General features: G+C 38.9%; 1 protein-coding gene and 1 non-coding gene across 2 annotated transcripts in view; one reads left to right on the plus strand and one right to left on the minus strand.

Moving 5' to 3' along the window:
- Positions 1 to 1168: 1168 nt before the first annotated feature.
- The window catches only part of CPQ (carboxypeptidase Q), a 283185-nt gene continuing 260080 nt past the window's right edge, over positions 1169 to 24273 (minus strand). Inside the window, exon 7 of the mRNA XM_014445945.1 lies at positions 1169 to 1672. Coding sequence (XP_014301431.1) covers positions 1509 to 1672 — 164 coding nt within the window. The 3' untranslated portion in view covers positions 1169 to 1508. The remainder of the gene's footprint in view (positions 1673 to 24273) is intronic.
- On the plus strand, positions 2048 to 2214 carry LOC111823441. Its single transcript, XR_002826456.1, has one exon. It is a non-coding gene; the product is annotated as a small nucleolar RNA SNORA67 (small nucleolar RNA).

A 24273-nucleotide genomic window follows, 5' to 3' on the forward strand; every position in this document is an offset into this window, starting at 1 on the left:
TCCTCAAAGAGAAAGATGGTTAATGTTCTACATATCTCTCTTCATGCCTTCACTTAGTTTTTGTCTAATATTCTTTACCTGTTAACCAGTTAGTTCATATATTTAAGAAAGTGTTTCTCAAAGATGCTTTTCAGCATGTTTCAGTATAAGGCTTAGAGTACTAGTCTGCTACCTTGCCAGAAATGAAAGAATTTCCTGTGTATTTCAATCATTGTAATTATTACCATTAATAAAACTGATACTCTGTCTTCTTCTAGGAATTCAATTACATGTATATTAGACCATTTGATATCCAGTTAGAGGTTTATTAGACCAACATACATGTTAGCTCACAAATCTTGGGTGATCCATTCTGGTGTTTGTTTTTCTTCACTCTTTTTTCTCCTAGTGTTTTAGTTTGTATAAATCTTATTGGCCTATTTTCAAGTTCATTAATTTTTTTCTCAGTCTTTTCCAGTCTGCTGATAAGTCAATAAGGAAGTTCTTCATCTGTGATGATGTATTTTTTATTTTAGTATTTGCATTTGACTCTATTTTGAAGTTTTTATCTCTGTTAAAAATATTTTTCTGTTCATGTATGTTGTCCACTTTTCCCACTAGATCTTTAACATATTGATCATAGTTATGTTAAAGTTCCAATATCTGGGTTATCTCTTAGTCTAGTTCTCTTACGTGCTTTAATCCTTGATAATGAGTTTTTTTACTTATTTATTTGCATTTTTTGGTGTGTCTTGTAATTTTTTATTGAATACTGGGCATTGGGCATTGTGTGTGAAAAAAAGTAGCAGTTGTTCCCAGAGTGGATTTGACTCAGTATTTTTGCTCTATGGGATCCTGTAAATATTATTTAGCCCCTCTGGTCCTTAGTACTTTTATCAGCAAATGTGAATAAGCCCCAACTTCATAAAATATTGTGTAAAATATATAAAACAAAAATATAGTGTAATTATTTATCTGGTGACAAACTCTAGTACTCTTCTTTAATAAGGCAATGAGACTATATATACTTGACTTTTTTCCTAAATGGTGACATTTTTTTCTCTTAATTAAAAAATCCATATCTTTGTAAATATACAAATTAGAAAGCCAAATGCCTGTCTATACATTCCATTAAGAGCATACTACAATTGTGTATTCCTCTAATCCTTCAATAAATAACATAAACAAATTAGTGTCACATATCTGATTTAATGTTCATAAATACACTTATAAAAATTAGAGTATTTCTAGTTCCAGTATTCTACTTTAAAAGCAGAAATAGTATTTTTTTACAGGTGATATAAAGAAATGCCTCCACTGTGATCCCTACCATATACTGATTTTATGAATCATTCCTTATTTTATAAACAGAGGATGTAGAAAGTATCAGAAAAGGTAATAATAGCATGAAAAACTGTGTTTTTTGAAAATGAATCAGATGAAATTGTTAGGTGAAGAAGGGCTTCCCGAAGCTGAAGACCCAGGACTCCTGGCTAGAAAGGGCCAAAGTGCCCTATTTCTTGTTCTTGCTAGGACCTAGGCAGCATTTCTTCCATGTCTGCAACGACGTAAGAGACAACAGCCCAAACAGCAGCAGCAACATTCATCTGCTTTGGATCCATGGCGGTCATGGTGTCTCCACGGGAGTGATGGAAGGAGAAATATTTATATAAGTCGTCAAGTAGACTGGCGCCTGGAGAGAAAAGAGGACGAATTCTTAGTGAAGGATTTTGACAAAAACTGCTGCATAGCTGCTCAGAAACCACTGCCACTCCTTTTTGCTTCATTCTTGCCTGCTCCTACTCTCCAGGCCACAAAGGCAAAATACTTTCCCAGCCTCTCTTGCAGCAATTAAGTGGCCACGTGACACCATTCTGACTACTGGGATATGAGTGGAAGGCCATAGGAAGGTTCTAGGAAAGTCTTTACTGACAAAAGAGTCAGGCAAAAACCCTAATGATACATGAAAGGTAGATGAGGAGTTTGAAGTTACCTGAGACAAGAAGCCCAAACACTAACAATGGCAGAGTGGAAAGCCAGAGGGGCCTGGATTTAGAAAACACTGCTAACCCAAGGATCAAATTCCTAATATCAGTTTGAGTAACTGATACCAAAGTCTTCATATTTATAAAACGCTTCAGGAAAGTAGCAACTTGGAATAGAATCTGGCATGCCTCAGGTTTTCAGGGGAGGTGATACATCATTTCCTTGGCCTTCCTTTGGCTGCCTACATGTATACTAAAGTCCCAAGTTCCTTCTGGGTGGCTTATGCCCTCTTCTCACTCACGTGCTGAAGCTGTAAAAAAAAAAAAAAAAAAAAATATATATATATATATATATATATATATATATAACGACAGTGTCTTTTTTTTGTATCTGGAAGGATGCAAATTCTGTACCTCCCTGGATACAAAAGAAGGTCAACACTCCTTTGCTCAAGTTTTCCCTCTCAAATCATTAATTTACTTTCCGTGAAATTCCCTGGCAACCTCCAAGGGCACCAGCAGGAGTCTCTGCCCTACTTGGAAGCTTTCTTCTCACTCAAGTGAAGCTTTTCTCTTGTTTCAGCGGTGGATTGGAGCCTCAACGAATCGTTGCTAGCTCATATTCATCCTTCAGAATTCACTGGGTCCATTTTATGGGCTCCAGTTGTAGTGGTTTAGCCTCTGGTTTTGTGTTTATTTACTGTTTTATGAAATATACACACATAAGGTTGTAGAGAACATAAATGTGTATTATAAAGTACATAATTCAATGCAAGAAAGATATTACTAGTATCTTCAAAGCCTATTTCATGAGCCCATGTCCACCCCCGGGCCCCATTCTCACCACCTGTAGATACTTTCCTCCTTCCAGCGATCACTATGCTGTCGTGCTTCTGTGTTAATTTTGTTAAGAGTGTGTGTGTGTGTGTATATGTGTGTATGTATGTGTGTGTGTATATTATAAAAATATAAATAAAAGTGTCTGCCTTTTGAACCATATACTACAGATATATTTCTGTGGCTTGCTTTTTTTGCTCAATCATATGTAAAATTTGCTATTGTATATAGCTGTAGTATTTTCATTTTTTATTGATGTACTATCTCATTTATTTACCCATTTCCTTGACAATGGGCATTTACATTGTTTCCAGTTTTCTGTTATTATATGCTGCTATCAGCATTCTCTAGGGTCTAAATATAGGACTGGAATTGCTGAGTTATGTGGTATGTGTGTGTTTAATTTTATCATGCAATTCCAAAATGTTTCCCTTTGTTATTTATACTTTCACTGTCAATATATGAGTCTTTCTTTTGCTTCATATCCTCTCTAGCGCTTGGTATTATCAAGCTAATTTTTGCTAACTGGTGTGAAATAGCATCTTATAATTTAATAAGATGGTTTTAATTTTAGAAAACAACAGGGGTGTGTGTGTGTCCCTCAGCCCAGCCTGCACCCTCTCCAATCTGGAACCCCTCAAGGGATGTCCGACTTCCTGTTTAGGTCCGATCCCTTTGGACTGCTGGCTCCCAACCGCTCGCCTGCCTGCCTGATTGCCCCTAACTGCTTCTGCCTGCCAGCTGGATCACCCCATAACCACTCCCCTGCCAGCCTGGTCACCCCCAACTGCCCTCCCCTGCAGACCTGGTCGCCCCCAACTGCCCTCCCCTGCAGGGCTGGTCCCCCCCCTGCCCTCCCCTGCAGGCCTGACCCCCCCAACTGCCCTCCCCTGCAGGCCTGGTTCCCCCCAACTGCCCTCTCCTGCTGGCCATCTTATGTCCACATGGGGGCGGCCATCTTGTGTGTTGGAGTGATGGTCAATTTGCATGTTGCTCTTTTATTAGATAGGATAAGATGGTTTTAATTTTAGAAAGCAACAGTAATGAAAATTCTGTGGTATTGCCATAGGGAAAGATAAGGTGGTTTTAATTTTTAAAATTAAATTTTTAAAATTATAAGGTGGTTTTAATTTCAAAAATTGTTGAGATTGGGTATGTTTATATATATATATATATATATATATATTTGGTCAATTATGTTTTTTGTGAACTATCTGTGCCTTTGCCCATTTTTTAATTGATTTGTCTTTTCTTATTCATTTGTAGTTCTTGACATACAGTATTTTAGATACTAAACTTTTGTTAGCATTATGTCCATAATTTCCCATTTTGTGGCTCTTTTTACTCTGGTGAATACTCTTACTTTTAATGCAGTTGAATTTATGAATCTTTTCATGCATGATTTTCACTTTTTACATCTTAAGAAATCCTCCTTAACCTAATATCATAAATAAAAATGAAAAACAAAACTTTAAAAGTTTTATTACATCAGAGAATATAAGTTCTTCATCCATTTAAAATTGGAATTGATTTTTTGCATATAGTAGGCTTTATTTTTCATTTGTTCCAGCAGAATATACTGACTTAGTACATCTTTTTTCTACACTGATCTGCAATATCAATTTTACAATATATCAAGTTTCCTTATATGTGTGGGTGTATTTTGGGGCTTTCTAATTTTGTTCCATTGGTCTATTAGTCTTTCCCTGTGGCAATACCACAGAATTTTCATTACTGTTGCTTTCTAAGCCTTGTTTCTTCTCTTCCCTCTCCTTCAGAAGTGTCATACTATTCTTGACCATTTGCTGTTCCAGATAATGTTTAGAATCATCTATATATATAAAAGCCTAAGCGACCCTTACAACTGGACAATAGCTATGATACACACTGACCACCAGGGGACAGACACTCAATGAAGGAGCTGCCCCTGGTGGTCAGTGTGCTCCCTTAGCCAACCTTCCGTGGCTGGCCAACCTCCCACAGTCCCTCCCCCTGGCCAGTCCCAATTGCTGGCCAGGCCAAGGGACCCCACCCATGCACGAATTCATGCACCGGGCCTCTAGTTTAAAATATTACAAAACATTTTTGAATTTTGATGGGGAATTATATTAATCTATATGTCAATTTTGGAAAAATTAACATATTTGATTAGGATACGGTTTTCTTATTCATGAAAATGGTGTTTCTGTTTAAGTTTTCTATAATGTCTCTACAGTTTTGTAATACAGTTTTGCATACCTTTTGTTAGTTTTCTTTTCTCCATGGTTTCTACATTTTGATAATTGTAAATTACACATTTTTTAAAATTTTGCACTTCCTGTTTGTAGCTATTCATTTTTAGCATCAAAGATATCTCTGATTCATAAAATGGCACATGTTCCTTCATTTTCCTACACCATGGGGTAGTTTGTATAAGATTAGAATGATTCATTTCTTGGCTATTTTGTAGAATTCCTTACAAAACCATCTAAGTCTGATTTTTTTTTTGGTAAAAAATTAATGATTCACTATTATCTTGATTATTGGGTGATTCAAGTTTTGTATTTCTTCCTGAATTAACTTTGGGAGTTACATATTTTAGGTATTTATGAGCTTTGACCAAATATTCAAAATGATCATAAAGTGGTTAATAATATCCTGTTTTTATCTTTTTTTATTAAATTTATTGGGGTGACAATGGTCAACATGAACATATAGGTTTCAGTTGTAGGTTTCTATGTTATAAGATCTGTATATTGCACCATGTGCTCACTATATATATATATTTGTTAAATGTCTGCAGCATCTTATCTCTAGGGATGCCATTTTTTTTTGTTCCTGACATTGGTTATTGGTGTCTTTTCTCTTTTTTTTGTTCATAAATCTTGCCAGCAGCTTGTCAGCTGTATTAGTCTTTTGAACAACAACAAAAAGAACACAATTTTGGTGTTTTTTTTTAATACTTTCTATTATATAGTAGTTTTTCTATCATTGATTTAAACTCTTATTTCTATTATCCCCTTCCTTCTTTTTTTGGGGGTTTATTCTCCTTTCTCTAACTTCCTGAGTTGAATGCCCAGTCTATTACTTTACAGACCTTCTTTGTCTCTAGCATAAGAAGTAAGGCTACAGTCTTCCCTCTGATACTGCTTTAGTATCTATATCCTACAGTTCAGATGAGTATTTTCATGATTATTCAGTTCTAAATATTTACTAATTCTCAGCTTTTTTCTTTGATTCATGTGTTAAGATGTGTTTGTCAATTTTCAAAAGTATGGGGTCTCCTTAATTATTTTTCATTATTAATTTCTAATTTAACTGTTAGGGAATGTGGGCTGTACAATATAAATTCTTTGAATTTTGTTGAGGTTTTTCTCTATGGGCTTTGTCTGATCCATTTTTATAAATGTTCCATGTGTTGAAAATAATGTGTTTTCTGTATATTGCATATGTCCACTAGATCAAACTTGTTAATTGTGTTCTTCAAATCTTCTAACTCCTTACTGATTTATTATCTATTTGATCTATCAATTTTGAGAGAGATGTGTGAAAATGCCCCTCTGTGATTTTGGATGTGATAATTGTTCTTACAGTTCCGACAATTTCTTTTTAACACATTTCAAAATTATGCTATTAGGAGCACACATATTTAGAACTGCATCTTCCTGGTCAATTGAACATCTTTATTAATATGTAGTCATCTCCTTCATTTGTGGGAATGCTCATTATCTTGAAGTCTGGTTTTTCCTGATATTCAAGACAGCCACCCCTGCTTCCTTCTGCAGAGTATTGGCCCAGTATGACTTTACACATCATTTTAGTTGAAGTCTTTCTTTGTCCTTACTTTTTTAGGGGTTTCTCTTATAAATATTTTAAAATTGAATTTTAAAAATCTAGTCTAGAAATCTTTTGTTTTGAATTGCAGAGTATAAATCATTTATGTAGATTGTGATACATCATTTTAGTTTTTGCTTTATATTTGTTTAGTTTTCTACCTTTCTTTCTTGCCTTCTTTTATTTGATTTCCCCCCCTCTCATTTACTTTCTCACATTACTAGTTTGGAAGTTATAGACTTTGTTTCAATTCTGTCAGAGACTTTAGAAATCATAGCTCACATATTCATCTTAATAAATTTAAAGTTGATCAATATCGTATATTAGGTCATTAGGGTCCCATATTGTGTCTTCTATCCCACATGCACTATCTATTAAAACACACACTCTAGAAAAACAGAGATTGGCCGAGACCCTCACACAAACGCTAGGCTTTAGAATTTCCTAACCCCTATAGATTCTCACTTTGTCATTTTTTTTTATCTCTAAAGACTCCCCTTACTTTGCCTCTTGCTAAGCCATGCAGGGCAAGGAATCTATCTATGAACTTCTGGTCTACCACATTGCCAGAGCTCTCCTCTCCCAATCCTTTACTTCCTGTGCATGGATTAGACACTTCATTGTTCCTGAGCCCTCTGTTGCCTCAGGATGCTAACTTTTCCCTAGCCCAACCCAAGTTTTAAAATCTTTGTACCAAGGTTTTCCCTACCTATCCCCACAGACTTCTTGCTCTGGAGTAGAACTGGACTTACCTCTATTCATATTTTATAGTGAGGTCAGCCCTGGTGCTATTAAACACACCACAAGCCAGTGAGGTGAAAAAGAAGTATAAAATAAAGCTCAACTATCAACCTTGACAATTAATGGCTCAAATATCCAAAACAGGGTGTATAAAGCTGCCAATTCCTATCAAACCCTTCACCCGTGTTGAGGAGGCTTCTTCCTCTTCACTGATTTTTCTTTCTAAATGAATAAAACATGTTTTCTGTGAGCCAAGGAGCTCAGAAAGAGTAGGATCTCACCATCACCCAGTCTGATAACATAAACCCTTCAGTGAGTGGAGCCAAGGTCCACAAATGTTCATAAGGCTCAATTCAATTCAATTGGATAAATACTTGAATTCCTGCAGTATTGTAGGCAATAGGCTAAGGACTGTGGCAGATGAAAAGGTAAAAAAAAAAAAAACCCACAGTCTCTACTCTCAAAAGTTTATTCTGTAGTGTGGCAGAGAAAATGTATCCACAAGTAGTGATAATGGAGCCAGAATATACTGAGTGCTACCAGGGAAGGCCAAAGAAATGGTGGATAGCTCATGTCGTTAAATGCCTACATCTCACACCTAGACCAGGTCCCGTGCTGATGCTCTCCTTACTTCTCGCGTCATGATCTTCACTGTCCTTTCTTAAAATTGATTATTTCACATATGTTTTTCACACTATATGTAAGCTCCCTGAAGGCAAGGCCTGTATTTTGTTCCCCACTCTGTCACCAATGCCTAAAACATAGCACCAAATAGAAGATGAATGCATATATGTTGTCCACTCTGGTGATTGCCCAGAGTGGGGGTGGGGGAGGAGGAGGGTGTCAGGGAAATAAACAGTGGTGGGCGGAGATTTGACCTGGGATGGTGAACACACAATACAGTGTACAGATGTGTTATAGATTGTACAAGTGAAACCTGGATAATTTTGTTACCAGTGTCAGCCCAATAAATTCAATAAAAGGGGGGGAAAAATGTAGTCAAGGTGAAAAACACACAATAAGGGATGATGAAGTACCCCAGGGCTAGCAACAAGGACAGCCTTTACCACACGTATGTCTAGAAGGGAAAAGAAGCAAGCAGCTATAACTGCTGTTACAGCTGTAGGAGAGGGTCACCAGGGAAGCCGGGGTGTCTATAGAAGCAGGGAACCAGTCCCCTGCTGTGGCTCCCTTATCCTACGGGCCTCCCTTTGGCCAAACCCAATCATAAACCTGAGGGCAAGTGTGACTTGTTAATGCAGTCCATAACAATAAGCCTCCAGTATAGGGTAGAGAAAGGCGAAAATGATATAAAGTGCAAAAGAGAATATCCAGTGCAAGTGCTTGGGGTGGCAACAGACGTTCCAGCTGAATAGTGTATGAGAGCATTCCAGTTTCAGTGATGGGGAGTAGCAGGTTAATTATTGGCAGATTAAGTTGGTAACCAACTGTGGAAGGTCCTAAATATGAGGCTGGAAATAGACTAAATGTAAGTGGGGATCCATGGGGGACCCATGGGCAGGAAGGTGGGAGACTGGAACTGCTCCTTAGGAAAGCGCTCCAGAGAAACAAGGACCACAGAGGTGAGGAGACAGCTGGGGAAGATAGTTTTGGGTACAGGTAACAAGGACCAAGGCCAACTGATGACATTCCAGCCTCTGAAATTCTCGGGAAAGCATGTGGCCGAAGATAACTGAACTTCCCAATGCAAAGGCCAGAATCCATATTAAAACCAGAAGTCTCTTGATGCCATGAGCTCACAGCAGACCCAGGGAGACCAATGTGGGGGTTTGCTTTGTAGTAGCTGGAAGCATTTAAACCGAAACCATGACATTTCAGAAACAGTTGAAGCTGGTGCAGACCATATGCTTCCTGGATCCCAGAGAGTATCAGGTGGATGTAAAATTCACGTACAAGTGAAGGAGCTTAAAGAACAGAAGCCACGGAGGGGTGGATGGAAGATGAATCAGAATTGTGGCGGTCAAGAGGCAGGAAGGACCTTTAATACCAACAGAGTGTGGCTCACTTAGGGCTGTTTTTCTCCCATTCCGTGCTTCTTAAAGACACTGCCTGACAGAAAAGGCTCCAAATTCTGTATTGAAAAAAATAGAGGCAAGAAATATTTGTGCATGCCCCCTTCAGGCCTCGGAAATTCCCTTTCTGTCTCAGACGGAAAGAACTTGACTGTCAGATGGGTGGGAATTTGGCTGCCTCCCTGTAGAGCTAGTGACTTAAGAAAGGCATTTCCTTAGAGATCATCTAAGTTCCCCTGAACGTTTTACAAAACTAAAACAATTCCAGAAAATCCGATATCACCAACGAGAATGCTGATAACCACAGGAGATACGCGGGTGGGCCTGTTGGCTGCTTTGCAGCTTTGTCTGTGCAATTCCAAGGAGACGTTTTATCAGTGACAGCTACTGATCTAAAAGACCGGCGCTGAGGGAGAGCCTGCATTTCAGTTTCTGAGAGCACCTGACATCCAGAGTGGGGTAATGCTGGCTGTCCCCAGGGATGAATTGCACGGTGTCTTTTGACAGGTGGATGAGCTCTGAACAGGGAATTATCAAATGCTTCTTAGAAACAGGAAGCTGGCAAGAAGGAGCCTGTTCTGAAGGCTCAAATTCACATCCTGGAAACGAACTACAGCACGAAGAGGGCAGTTCACTGTTAGGAACTGGTTTGTGAGGGAGGCTTAGCATTTAAGGATGTGCAGACATATCCTTAGTTTGTCAGTCAAGGAGAAGTTGGACCTAGGCGGGGAGATTTAGTTTAGAGAAGACAGGGGTTGGAATCACACAGGCCTGGGTTCAAATTCACTCTTCTGCTAAATAACTCGGTGACTTTGGGCAAATTATGGAAAGCCATTTAGCCTTAATTTCCGCACTTATGAAATAGGGCTTCTGATACCCGACTTTCAAGATGCTTAGTAGGCACTCAATTAATTTAATTATAGATGTTACATAACCAGGAGGATGATCAATTAAATACAGTTGAAGGACTTAAAATTCTAACTTAACAAATCAAAGTTCTGACAATTGTTCTTCAAGATGAGACAGCTGGACTGTGAAGTATACTCTGTATGACCACATTTCCATCCTGGTTTGGATTATTTTTCTTTCTCCTCCTCCCCTTCCCCCTTCTTCCCTCTCCTCTCTAAAGCTTTTTTTGTAAACATTCATCTCAGAAAATATTTTCCAGCTGTGTGACCGGGTGATGATGGTCCAGAGAATATTGTAAGAAATAACCAACATGCCCCATATTGTTCTCGCAGATTCCAATCTTCACAGAGAGATCCCAGTAATGACTGGTCTGTGCGGGATATGGGAATAAGATTGAATACCTGCTAATTCCTGGAGAGAGGGGTGGGTAACACACAAAAGTTTCTCACAGCCACCTGCTATTGTACCTTGACCCATTCACAGAGTTAGGAGGGTTTTCATGTACACAAATTAAGCAATTTGTGTTATGTGAAGTTTTTGAAAGACATTTGAAAACTTTGAAAGTTTACATTCAAGCCTGTTATTTCAGTGCATACATTGGATGCTGCAAAGTTGCATAAAGAATCACTCACAGGCAAGCAGCTGTGGAAAATCCATTTCTCCTTTATAAACATCTTGAACGGTCTGGCGTATGCAATTTAATTGCAATAGAATGTATTACAGACAGTCCCCCAATCATAATAATTGTGGAGTTAGAAAAATATTATGGTCTTAACTTAGACCCTGCAAGAAAACTTGGTCTCTCTAGAATCTAAGAAATCTAAAAATACATTTAAAATTTAATTACAATTATTATTTTTTTCAGCAACATTATCAAATAAAAAACGCCATTACCAAAACAATTAGAAAATCAATTCATGGAATTTGTAGACATTTAATATGTCTTTTTAAAAGGGGCAGTTTTATCCCTACTGCATTAAATCTCATTGAAAATCAGAGTGAAAAGCAGTTAATTAAAAGCTTCAAAACCCATAGTTCCCCAGAAGAGAAAGCAACGTGTAAGAGGGAAAAGAAGAAACAGTAAAACAAAGAAAAGGACAGGAAAGGAAATGGAAAATATCCCTGATGAAACTCCATGGAAAGCATTATAATTTTAATTTCTAAACTCTCAACCGACCCAAGCATCTCCAAGCCTGTGCTAAAAAGTTTCAGATGTGCTACTAAGCCCCTGAACCCTCTCTCTCTTCAGAAAACTTGGAGAAGTTGCTGGGATAATTTTCACTGTGTAGTTTGGGTCAACACCAATATACTTGGAGAACCTCCAGCTCACATGTACCTGAACTCTGTGATAATGAGTCATCTTTCCATGAGGCTGAAGAACTGTATGGCAACAGTAAGACTAATCACTTATACGCGCAGTTGGGACTAAGGCTATTTGTTGATTGCTTCCTGTGTGCCTACAGCTTTTTGGAGATTATTTCATTTAATTCTCCCAGTGACCCCATAAGAAAGGGGAAATAGATTAACAAATGGGAAATAGATTTAAGTAACTTGTCTAAGGTTATACAGTAGGAAATGGTAGAGATAGTATTCAGGTATCTTTGATCTCAAAACCATGCTCCTAACTGATTTTCTGTACTTTTTCTCACTGCCCTATCCCAGGAAATCTATAATTACTTTTTCCCCCCAGTGGAAACTATTGGCATGACTCACTCCATTTGTTGCTCTGGTCCCCCCATCTCCATTTTCACCTCATGACAAGGAGATGGAAATTCAAGTTGCAGTTATCTTGGGCCATAAAACAGAGTGTAGACTTGAATTATATTCACACAGTGGACTCAGGCAGCCTAGGGTTATGTATCAGAAGATGAACAGCAGAGCCCTGCCTGACACCAAGTCCCCACCACTGGCTGGGCTACACTTTGCAGTGACTGGCAGTCCTCCTCGTCGTTGCTGGCCATTCTATCTAAAACCCACTTCTCTCTCTGATCACTCAGTATTTCCCTTACCCTACTGTTTTCTTTTTCATAAGACTTTTTACTACCTAAAACTGTATTATTCTTGTAATGGTCTTAATATTTTCTGTCTGTCTTTCCCATTAAATGTAAGCTCCATAAGAGCAGGGACTTTGTCTCCCTAATCCCCAATGCCTGGCACATATAGATACTCAATAAATATTTGTTGAATCAATTTGTTGGATAAAGGAAAGAGTTAAATATCTAATGGGGCAAAAGCAAAAAGTACATCCTACTTTCTGGGGATTCTATTCCGTACCCTTGCCTTGTGGAATGACAAGTAGAACTATGCAATATGTTCCTATACCTTTCATCACTGGTATGAAAATTACCCACAACTTGAAAATAAGGCAAAAAGGTGGGCAGTATGTACTTTCAATGTCATTCAGGGGAGAGTCCACTTAAAGGTTATCTAGGAGAATGTACTTAGATTGACTCAGAGCTTACTATTGATTAAAGGTTCTAGACTTAGTGAAGTAAAACATAAATTTTTGTCTAGTAGGGATGAAAATGATTTCTTTCCCATGGGCAGATAATCTCAAAAGTTAGCTTATTGTCCTCTAAGACATTAGCCAGTTTCATCTAACCTAACAATCTTATTCTAGTATTTCTTTATTAAATTACATAAACCTAATTTCTCAAATGCTCTGTAAATTGGTGTTAATGTCTGATCCCATCATTAATTATTTGACATGTGCTTATTTTATATTTGCATGAAATTCATGATTTTACCTTTTATATAAATACTAGAGGCCTGGTGCATGACTTCATGTATGGGTGTAGTCCAGCCAGCCCACCCCATAGGGGCCCATTGGGCCCGGGCTGGCGGAGGGGAGGGGCCTTGGGCGGTTGGCTGGCCAATTGGGGCCCGTATCAGGCTGGTTGGCTGCCCCAGTGCACATCATAGCCACTGGTTGTTCCGGTCACTGGGCTTTTATATATATAGATATATGTCTTTGTCTGTGTAAAATATTAGGTTTGTCCTTAACACCCACCCACCCCCTAATATCCTTCTTTCTTTCTTGACTTGACTCACACCTTTCACATGAAAGTCATGATTTTTTGTTTTAGAACATTATAATTTAATAGCATCCATACAAACCTTGAACAATCGCGTTCATATGTGATAAGGCCTTTATACTTGAGTGCAAAATTTCATGTATGAGTGTGTGTATTCCTTGCTTCATATAAAGCTATTAAGAAACACCCACACAACTCTCTCCTTCTACCTGGTTTTTCAAGACTAATTGACATTGACATTTCTTCTGAGAGGGGTAATTTTGAGCCTTACTCATGTTTATATATCAGTTTCAGTTTATTATTCTCCCTTTATCCATACAGAACTTATTGCCCACTCTTCTTTCCTAGCTTGATGTCAATAAAGTTCCCACCTGTCTGAGCCAGGGTGACTCCTTTAATAGCACCCTCCTTAATGCCTTTCTGCAGTTCTCTCCATACCTGAGGGCTGATGCTCACTAGAAAACATCAGTAAAAATTGTTTCCGACAGAGCACACTGTGAGAATATTCAATGCATATGGCTCTTTGACTTGCAAAGACTCTAAAGATTATTTCCAGGGTGGAGTTTCTAATGCAGTCCTTAAAATCATCATGGTTTTTAAATAATTGTGTTTAAATGGACAGATTTTTATTACTGGCTATGGATACAAAAAGGTGACAAGGCTGTCGTATAGTAGAAGGCAGGTGTTAGTAGATGTAAACCTGTCATTCATTCTTTCAGCAAACAGAGACAAAGGAATGGACAAGTTGGACATATTGCATGGGCAGGCTATTCTATACCTACTTCCCATACTGTACAGTGATAATTCTGTCAAGCTGGTTGAATGACCTGGTAGAGCAGGAGTCCCAATTTTGTCACCCACTGTTAAATGATTGTTTTGTTGGCTGACAGGTTGATAGGGATATGTTCATTCATAAGAGAGGTCACAAGGGAGACGCTATGAACGTCTGACCAGTGATTCTCACTTCCACATGTTCAGGCTAATGGATTTATAAAATCCAAGGTTGATTATTAAGCACTTAAGCACATAGTTATAGGGGGAAAGAAATCATGGCTTTTGTAAGAGGAAGCCTTGGCTTGTTTTTCCAATCTTTATAATATTTAAAAAGGTAAAAAAATGTTGTGAGCAAGTTCAAGGAAGGTACTTTACTGACAGTCAAAAATATTGAGTCATTGTGGGGTTGAAGGGAACGTGAATAGAAAAATAACTGGCAATGAGACAAAGAATAGAAACAGCAATGATTTCTCTACAAAGAGGTCCACCCGAGGATTTGTATCACTTGGATAGTCTTGAGAACCCGAGAAGGCTCTTCCAGCTACCTGGATCTCCATTATGCCCTCAATAAATAGGACTGGTTAATACTGTCGCCTTCAAAGCTGATGAAGCCACACTGGGTTACATATTGAAATGAGACTGTTTTGAGAGGGTGTACCCAATACTTTTAGGTCATGCAAAGGTGGGCAGCTAACCCCTCCACACAATGTCTCTGGGGGCCATTTTCATAAGTAGAATTATGGGTTGGACAGTTCGAGAGTAGGCACCAAGCTTGGCTCTTTTCATTTCTGGATACCATAGTGTCAAGGTCACAAGAAGCTATACCACAGAAGACAGGAAATAAATATATTGAAGAAATTTTACTGCTAAAATCCCATCTGAAAAGATGAAGTATTAAAAAATATAATAACATTTAAGTACTAATGAGTAGCATGTATCATGTCCAGAAACCAGGGGTATGGTGCCCTGTGAAGCAATTTAGAGGCACCTCAGAACAATTGATCTGGGACTCAGAGCCTCTGGATTCCTGTCTGTTCCCCATATTTGTTTATGTGTCAGACAGCACAGATTTATCCAAAATAAGTGTGTCCATGCTTCTGCGTAAGGCATTTGGTTACAAAAAGATGACAAACTCCTTGGCTAATGCTGCAAAATATGAGTGAAGTTTTCTCCAACTCGGCTTCCTAGGAAAGACGACAAGGAGGACAGAAACATGTGGAGTAATCCTTGCCTCAAACCCTACTCTTTGAAAGTGGAGCAAAGTTAGATGTGGACAATGGTAAAAAATGTGGTGAATGTTGGCTTAGTTATTCAAATATGCTTTCATTTTATTTATGCGAATAACCTTTTTCTTTCTTAGTCACCTGGCAGATTCTAATTTGGCAGCTAAATGCATCCTCTTTAATTGACTAACTCTTAAAGGGATGCAAAAAAAATTTTTTTATACACAACTTCTAAAATATAATCTCCTAAAAATCATTATGCAGCAGGAGGAAAACAAGGAACTAAACATGAAAAACTTGGTGAATTCCAAAACAAAGGAAACAAATATATAAGAAGGAGCCTAGGAAATGAATATACTTTTAATGCAAATGCATTTCACTTAATCTAAAACATCAGTTCAAGGAATATCCATTAAATACAATGCTCATGAAAAGATCCTGGCCCATGGCAGTCCATTTATAGGAAGTTGACAAGGCTGAGATGCAAATTTAACATTTAAATATAGCTAAATACCCAAAGCTATTATGGTTGACCCTCATTAATGTAATTTTTGGGACAATCCTTGTAATGAGGAAACAGTGATTATTCTCAGTAGCCACCTAAAATATAATTATAGTGCATTTGATTAAATGCTTCTGTGGTGAGATAAACTACAATTTACACATTTCTGGGTGTACTCTAAAAAAAAAAGGCTGATGATGATAAAGGAAGCTAATGCTACTTTGTGGGGTAACATGTCATTAGCTGTTTCATCATTTGTACTCAAACTACAGAATTATGGGGTAAAGTAAATGGGGCTTGAGATTCGCTGCTGCAGAAATAGTTTCCTGAAATAGTTTCCAGCACAGAGTTTATAAACACCGGGAGCCCTGCTGTTTCACCTCCTGATTTATTTTTCTTAAAGGCTTTAGAATTCTTCACAAAGGTGGAAAGGAAAGGATGCTGTCTTTTACTAACGAATTAAACCGTAAGAAGACCTCGTTATGGAGTACAGGGAACAGGAAGCATGAATTATTTCTTGTTTAATTCCATACAGTTGAGAAATAATCTTCCTGTTGCTTTAAATATGTTAAAGACTACTCAGGATGATCACAGCGACCTTTACATGTATTAACTTTGCACTCATTGCTGCAGAGCAAGGCAGCCACTAGGGATTTTTTCAAACATGACTTGTATACAAGGCTTTTGGAAAGGAGACCACATCATCCATCTGATATCTGTTGAACTCCTACTAAGGGCCAAGTACCTAGCTGGGCCGTGGGCATAACTAACAGCTCTGCTCTCACGGAATTTCATGGAAGTTTCCAATCTAGTACAACAGTTCATTTCTGTTGAAGACTGAAAAATAAAAGATCACATCCAAAACTGCGTGGGACTCCACAGATGAGGCTCCCCAGTTTCTGATTTTAATGTAATAAAGATTATTTATGCCAGTGTGGTACAAGCTGTTCCACATTGGGCCTGGGAAATACTAGTAGTCCTCCTACTTACTATCTCAAATATTGGTTATGTTCAATGCACTATCAGGTAATGATGAAAAAGGTTACAAATCATAACCATAATCACAGCCAGGATTTACTAAGTACTTTCTATGTGCCACGGCCTTAACGAAACATTGACATGTATTGTCTTATTAAATCCTCACAATGGTTCTATAATTATTATCATCCTCATGTTACAGATGAGTAAGCTTAGGCTTAAAGGTTATGATAATGATTATAAGCAAAAAAATGTCTGGTGAGCTAAGAAGAATCCATAGGCAGCAAAATAGCAGACATATGTCATACCAATATCTTTACTGATACAGCTCCTAGGACAATGGAAACTAAGGAGAAAATAAACAAACGGGACTACATCCAAATAAAGAGCTTCTGCACAGCAAAAGAAACCAACAAAACAACAAGAAAGTCCACTGTATGGGAGAACATATTTGCCAATGTTATCTCTGATAAGGGTTTAATCTCCAAAATGGATAGGGAACTCATACAACTTAACAAAGTAAGATAAACAATCCAATAAAAAAAATGGACAAAGGACCTAAATAGACACTTTTCGAAAGAGGACATACAGAAGGCCAAGAGACATATGAAAACATGCTCAAAGTCACTAATCATCCAAGAGATACAAATCAAAACGACAATGAGGTACCATCTCACACCTGTCAGAATGGCTATCATCAACAAATCAACAAACGAAAAGTGCTGGAGAGGATGCGGAGAAAAAGGAACCCTTGTGCACTCCTGGTGGGAAGCAGACTGGTGCAGCCACTGTGGAGAACAGTATGGAGTTTCCTCAAAAAATTAAAAAAGGAACTTCCATTTGACCCAGTAATCCCACTTCTAGGAATATATCCCAAGAAAACAGAAACACAAATCAGAAAGGATATATGCACCCCTATGATCATAGCAGCACAATTTACAATAGCTAAGTTTTGGAAACACCCTAAGTGCTTATCAGCAGATGAGTGGATTAGGAAACTGTGGTACATCTACACAATGGAATACTATGCTGCTGTAAGAAAGGACTTCTTACCATTTGCAACAGCATGGATGGAACTGGAGAGCATTATGCTAAGTGAAATAAGCCAGTTAGAGAAAGATAAATATCACATGATCTCACTCATTTGTGGAATATAATGAACAACATAAACTGATAAACCAAATAAAGTATCGAACAGACTGTCCAACCTATGAGGGAAGGTGGGGGGTGCGGAGGTAAGAGATCAACCAAAAAACTTGTATGCATGCATATGAGCACAGCCAATGGACACAGTAGGGGGGAGGGTGAAAGTGGCTGGGGAGAGGTCAATGGGGGAAAAAGGAGACTCATGTAATACTTTAAACAATAAAGAATTTAAATTAAAAAAAACAAAATAAAAACATCTGGTGAGGAGATCTGTAGACCTTTTTACCTTTAGCTGAATTCATCTTTTTAAAAAGTTAAATATTCTGTATCTTGTTATCTTAACGTGTTTTTAAAAAAAATTTTATTGGTTAATAAAATGAGAGGTTTCAGGTGTACCATTCAATAACACATCATCTGTATAGTGTATTGTGTGTTCAACACCCCAAGTCTCCTTCCATCACCATTTATCCCACTTTATCCTCTCCTACCTCCTGCACCCCTTTCCTTCTGGCAATCACCATACTTTTGTCAGTGTCTATGAGTTTGTGGGTTTTTTTTTGTACTTAACCCCTTCACCTTTTTCACCCAGCCATTTCTAACAGCCCTCAGTCTGTTTTCTCTATCTATGAGTCTGTTTCTATTTTGTTTATTTTATCACCATTATCATTCCTGGGTATTTCTCTTGACTGGGTATTCTCCTTGCTATGGGTCACATTTTCTTGCGTCTTCACATGTCTAGTAAAATTTGTGATTGGATGGCAGGCCTTGTAAATTTTATACTGTTGTCTAGATTTTCTTGTCTTCCTTTAAAGAATGTCGAATGTTGTTTTTGCAGTTAGAGACATGCTTGATCCTTTCAAGGCTTGCCTTTAGATTTTGCTAAGGTGAGTCTAGAGTTGTCTTGATTCTAGGGCTCGTTTCGTCCTACAATTAAAGTGAAGTCCTTCTGTGGTCTCTATTAAATACACCACATACTCAAATTTGTTCCATTTTGGCTGATCAGAATTCAAACTTTTCCTAACCCTGTGGATTCTGTTCAGCCTCCAGCTCTCTGATGGCCGTCTTTGCTGAGTCTTACAGAAACTTACCCTATACATGCTCAGCTTAGTATGCAGCAAGAGACGTGAGGGGAACCCTTATACAGATGTCTGGAGCTCTTTTTCTGTGTAACTCCTTCCTTTCTGTTACTCTGTCCTATAAAACACAGCTGCCTCAGACTCCCAGAATTCTAATCCCTGTCTCTGCAATTGAGTGAGACTACTATGCTATGTTTGGGTTTCCCCTCCCTGTTCCATGCCCTGAAATGTGCCTCCAGGCAGAAAACCGGGGGTCATCTTTTGTTGTCTTTACCTCAGGGTTCCCAGTCTTCACCTCTGTTGTTCAATGGCCTGAAGCAGATAATCTGATTAACTTCTAGAAGGTGAAAAATATGTCATATGGTGCTCTTCCTTTATATTTCAGCATCTGACAGTTGCTTTACTTGTCAATGTAGCACAGTGGTTAATACCACAAATTATAGAGCCAGCCTCACTGAGTGTGAATCCTTACTCTGCATGTTTCAGCTTGTAGCAGGGGGAAGGATATTTTACTTCTCTGTGCCTCAGTTTTCCAATGTATAACATAGGAATGATCATAATTATACCTAGCTTTTAGATTTGTTTGAGCTTCAATGAGCTAATGAGTTAGAATGCTCTTGGTATATGATAATACTCAATGTGGTAGCTATTGTTAATGTTATTATGACTCATCATCAAAAACCCAGTTAGCTTATTCCCATATAATGGATCCTTTTTTTTTAATCTCGTGCAGATAATTGGAATTTGTCAACGAAATCACATAATACCATTTCATTATTGTTATATTAAAGATTCATGCATTCCATCTCTTCCAGTCAATCAGAAGTAACAAGTAACAAGCCTGAGAACAAACAGCCTTGACAAAAGCCACATCCTAAGAATTTAGGGGATTATAAGTGCACCCCGCTCTTCATCCTTCCATCCAGGGTGGCAATGAAAAGGCATATGTGCGCTGTATTTCCAACCATGAGATTTTATTGGAACTGCAATAGTGGCAATAGATCAGTAAAGGAACATGGCAGTGAATCTGCTTGTAAAATGAAGACTCCCTTTTATAGAGCAAATGATTGCCCACTAATTTATCTATGCCGTAAATCTGGAGTTTTATATGTAGGGTCTGTAAATGGGCTGCACATGGGCCACTACTACTTTCAAAGACTTGGGTTGGCCTCTTTAGATGGCTGCTTTCCAACATGAAAGAGCTGCTCCTTTAGGGAGACCCTCCCTGGAGCTTTGAGGGAGTTCTTGGGAACAGGAGGTTCCAATATTTGCATGTGTTAGGCAAAGGTTTGTTAATCACTTGTGTATGTGCTTAGCCAGCCTGGATATCAGTCATGCATCCAAGAATCAAATAAGAACTCAACTTTTAACATAAACAAATATCTTTGGTATTTGCTCGGCAAACCAGCCCATGTGCTACCACTACCGCTATCCTTCTGTTTTGGGAGTAGTCCTCCCTCATGTTCCTGAAGGCCTCTCTCTCTGGGTCCTGGAGAAATGGCCAGCTGTTGCCATAGCTGGTTTGGCTCAGTGGATAGAGCGTCAGCCTGTGGACTGAAGGGTCCCAGATTGGATTCTGGTCAAGAGCATATGCCTAGTTGTGGGCTTGATCCCCAGTGTGGGGCATGCAGGAGGCAGCCAATCAATGATTCTCTCTCATCATTGATGTTTCTAGCTCTCTCTCCCTTTCTCTCTGAAATCAATAAATATATATATTAAAAAAATAGCCAGCTGTCAGGTGACTCCAGCAGAGATGTTGGCATATCTGAAGTTCATGTCTTGTAAATATTTAATGATAGTCTTCAGAAGATAAAAGGATAAAGAAGCAATTAAAACTCACTGTCCTGACTGAATACTGTGATTCAATGAGATTACTTTAGTTTCTGACGTACTACAGTGCAGGGGTCTGCATGCTGTAACTGTTTTAAGTAAGTCCCCTCCTCCCCCCCGATGTACATGGGAGAACTAATATCACAGAATAATAACAGATTCTGAATCATCTAACTTTCTGACTCCACTTTCTGAATAATTTGAATTTTTTTGTTGTAAATCCTCACCCAAGGATATTTTTTTCAATTGATTTGTGGGAGGGAGGGGGAGAGACACAGAGAGAAACATCAATATGAGAGAGACACATCAATTGTTTGCCTCTCACATGCACCCCAACTTAGTCTGGGGATCGAGCCTACAACTAGTACATGCCCCTGACCGGAATCAAGTCCGAGACGCTTCAGTCCACGGGCCAACACTCTATCAATTGAGCCAAACTGGCTAGGGCATGAATAATAATTTGAATTTAAACATTTTCCTTCAGAAAAGATTAATATTTTCATTTTCTTATGTACCTTACCACTATTTCTGTGAGGAAATAGAGGCTGGATTTGTATTCCTCTCTTATTAGAGTATGAGAACCAGGGAACCACAGAGAGTAAATCATTTGCTTGAGATACAGTGTGACACAGAACCTAAGAAAATCCTGGACTTTGGAATGCCAATATTGCAACCTTTCTGCTAGATTAGGGTCAGCAAAGTATTTTGTAAAGGGCTAGAGACTAAATATTTTAGATTTGGTGGGCAATACAGTCTCTGTTGCAACACAACTATTCAACTCTGTTGTTGTAGCATGAAAGCAATCATAGAGTGTCAGTGTAAATGAATGAGCATGACAGGTTATGAAGAATTTATGATGAATTTCTCTCTCTCTCTCTGACTTTCCATTGAATATATGAGGAAACTGAGAGGTTAATTCACATGGTTGCAAATGAAATGTGAAGACTGCAGCATGAGTTTCCTGACTTCTAATACTTCTCCTCTGCTAACTGTCCCAGGGGAAATTCTTACCAATACTTTCATTTTCAGATGAGGAACACTGGGACCTGGAGAATTTGTCTGGGGTCAATGATCTGTTAGTGGCTGAGCCAGAACTAGAGCCATCATCTGTGGCTTCCAGGCTGGTCACCTATCCCTTCACATTATTTTGAACACTTCCCTGAATAAAAGATGTAACTGGACAGAAAGATGGTATGTCCATTGCATTTTATTTTTTAAACTTCCTGAAATGATATCATTTTAGAAATTATCTCTTTTTTTGATTCACTTTGTGTTTTGACTATGTAATTTTCAAATCCCAATCTGGGTTATAGAACTTTTATTAGCATATTGTAGTACCTTTTGTTTAATTTTACTCTTTAATGCAGTCTGATGATTACATCTTTAAGCACAGTACTTAATTATCTCCTTTAATCCAGGGAATTTGTGCATCAAAAGGAAAATAAATTAATAAAGAGGACTCCTTGGTTTTAAGTAGCACTTTAAAACAAGTGGATAAAAATGGAATCATCCTGACTTCTAGGGTCTCTTCTAGCTCTCTCAGAACATAGTACATGACAGGGTGACCAATTGTCCTGGTTTGCCTGAGACTGAGGGGTTTCCTGTAATGCTGGATTGTCAGTGCTGATACCAGAAAAGTCCCAGGCAAACCAGGAGTAAGTTGGTCACCCAGAACGCTGAATAATATGTGTTGAATGAATTGACCACTAACTGTAACTCTGCAAGCCTAGAGGTAATGGTCCTCATTTGAAACAGGTACTGGGTAGGGACTGGGAACAGGAGGGCTGTCCAGTTTCTTAGAACATGAGCACGGTAGGGTTTTGTGATTTTGTGAAAAAAAAAAACAACAACAAAAAAACAAACCTAACTGTTTTAAAATATCAAAGTATATCCTATATAATAAAAGCCTAATATGCAAATCGACCACACGGCGGAATGACCAGTCGCTATGACATTCACTGACCACCAGGGGGCAGACACTCAACACAGGAGCTTCCCCAGGCCAACCGAGGAGGGTGCCAGCGGCCTCCCCGCCCCCACACACCCCCCCGATCGCCCTGCCAGTCGCCCTGCAGAGAGGGGCAGGGCTGGCCAAGGTGGGTGCCAGCAGGAGCCCCCTGATTGCTGGCTGGGCCTAGGGACCCTACCCGTGCACGAATTTTGTGCACCGGGCCTCTAGTATATATATATATACACTGAGTGGCCAGATTATTATGACCACCTGATGTTTGTAGGCAAATTAGCTATAATTTCATGCTGAAGTTGCTAGAGGGCCAGACCATTATAAATAGGGAAGCAGGTTGTTTACCACTACAGTAGAAGTGATTTTTTTCTGAAAATATGAGTAAACAATGCGATTTAACAGCCTTTGACATGGGATACACACACACACACACACACACACACACACACACACTCTTTACATATATCTGAAAGAGCACTCCATGAGGTCAGTGGGGGAAAAGGAGACTTATGTAATACTTTAAACAATAAAGAATTTAAATAATAAAAAAAAGAAAGAACAGCCCATTGACAAATCTAAATAAGTCTGGATTATTATTGCTACATTTCCCACTCATTGGTAAAAACAGTGTAATCTATCGCTCAACCTAAGAAACAGGTAAACAAAGAGCACTTTTAGCTCCAAGTATAAGAAAAGGCATTTGCTCAACATGGAAAGCCCTCCCTCCACCAGCTCCTGGTGACTATCCATTCCTAGACTCCACAGCCTCCAGCTGCCAGCACAGGAGCCACAGCAAGCCCAGGGGGCGATGCCAAGTTTCCAGGCTCTAGACCCGAGGCCACAGGCCAAATGACACCGTCCTGAGATTTCTCCAAGGCCGCCTGCCATGTCTACCTTCCTCCCACAGCTCTGGTTTCCCGAGTTTGGCTGGCTGAGCAGACCTGCGGGGATTTCCCAGCTTTGGGGAAAGGAGTTTCTGGTGGTCCCATTAGAGCCCAAGCAGCTCAAAGCTTTCTTTGTTGTGAAGAGAGTTCATGTTCCTGCCAAGGGGCTTTGCCTCCACACAGGTGTCAGCTACTCTCCCTGCCCTGCAAAATGTTAAAAGCAAATACCAGGAGGATCCACACCGTCCAGCAATGAAACAGCTGCTAACACACTGGCCCGGGTTAAAAACCGCAAATGACGAAAAACTTGGGTAAAAGCAACGTGAAGGGTTTTCAGACCTTTCCCTATAGAAACATTGAAAGCCTTATTCTAATTTTCAGTTACATCTGCTGCCTGTTTATTTAAGGCCGTGGTTAGAAAATTCAGTTTAAATATGCATCCGTGAATTCAGTTGACATTATGGGCTGGCCAGACCCAGTAATGTGTCTGGCTGGCTCTTATTTCAGTCTTAATGAGGATAGGCAGGGACAGTCTCCCCGACCGTCAGACTGTCCTACGGAATTC

This window comes from Myotis lucifugus, unplaced genomic scaffold (genome assembly GCF_000147115.1).
Source record: "Myotis lucifugus unplaced genomic scaffold, Myoluc2.0 scaffold_489, whole genome shotgun sequence".
NCBI classification, from domain to species: Eukaryota; Metazoa; Chordata; class Mammalia; order Chiroptera; family Vespertilionidae; genus Myotis; species Myotis lucifugus.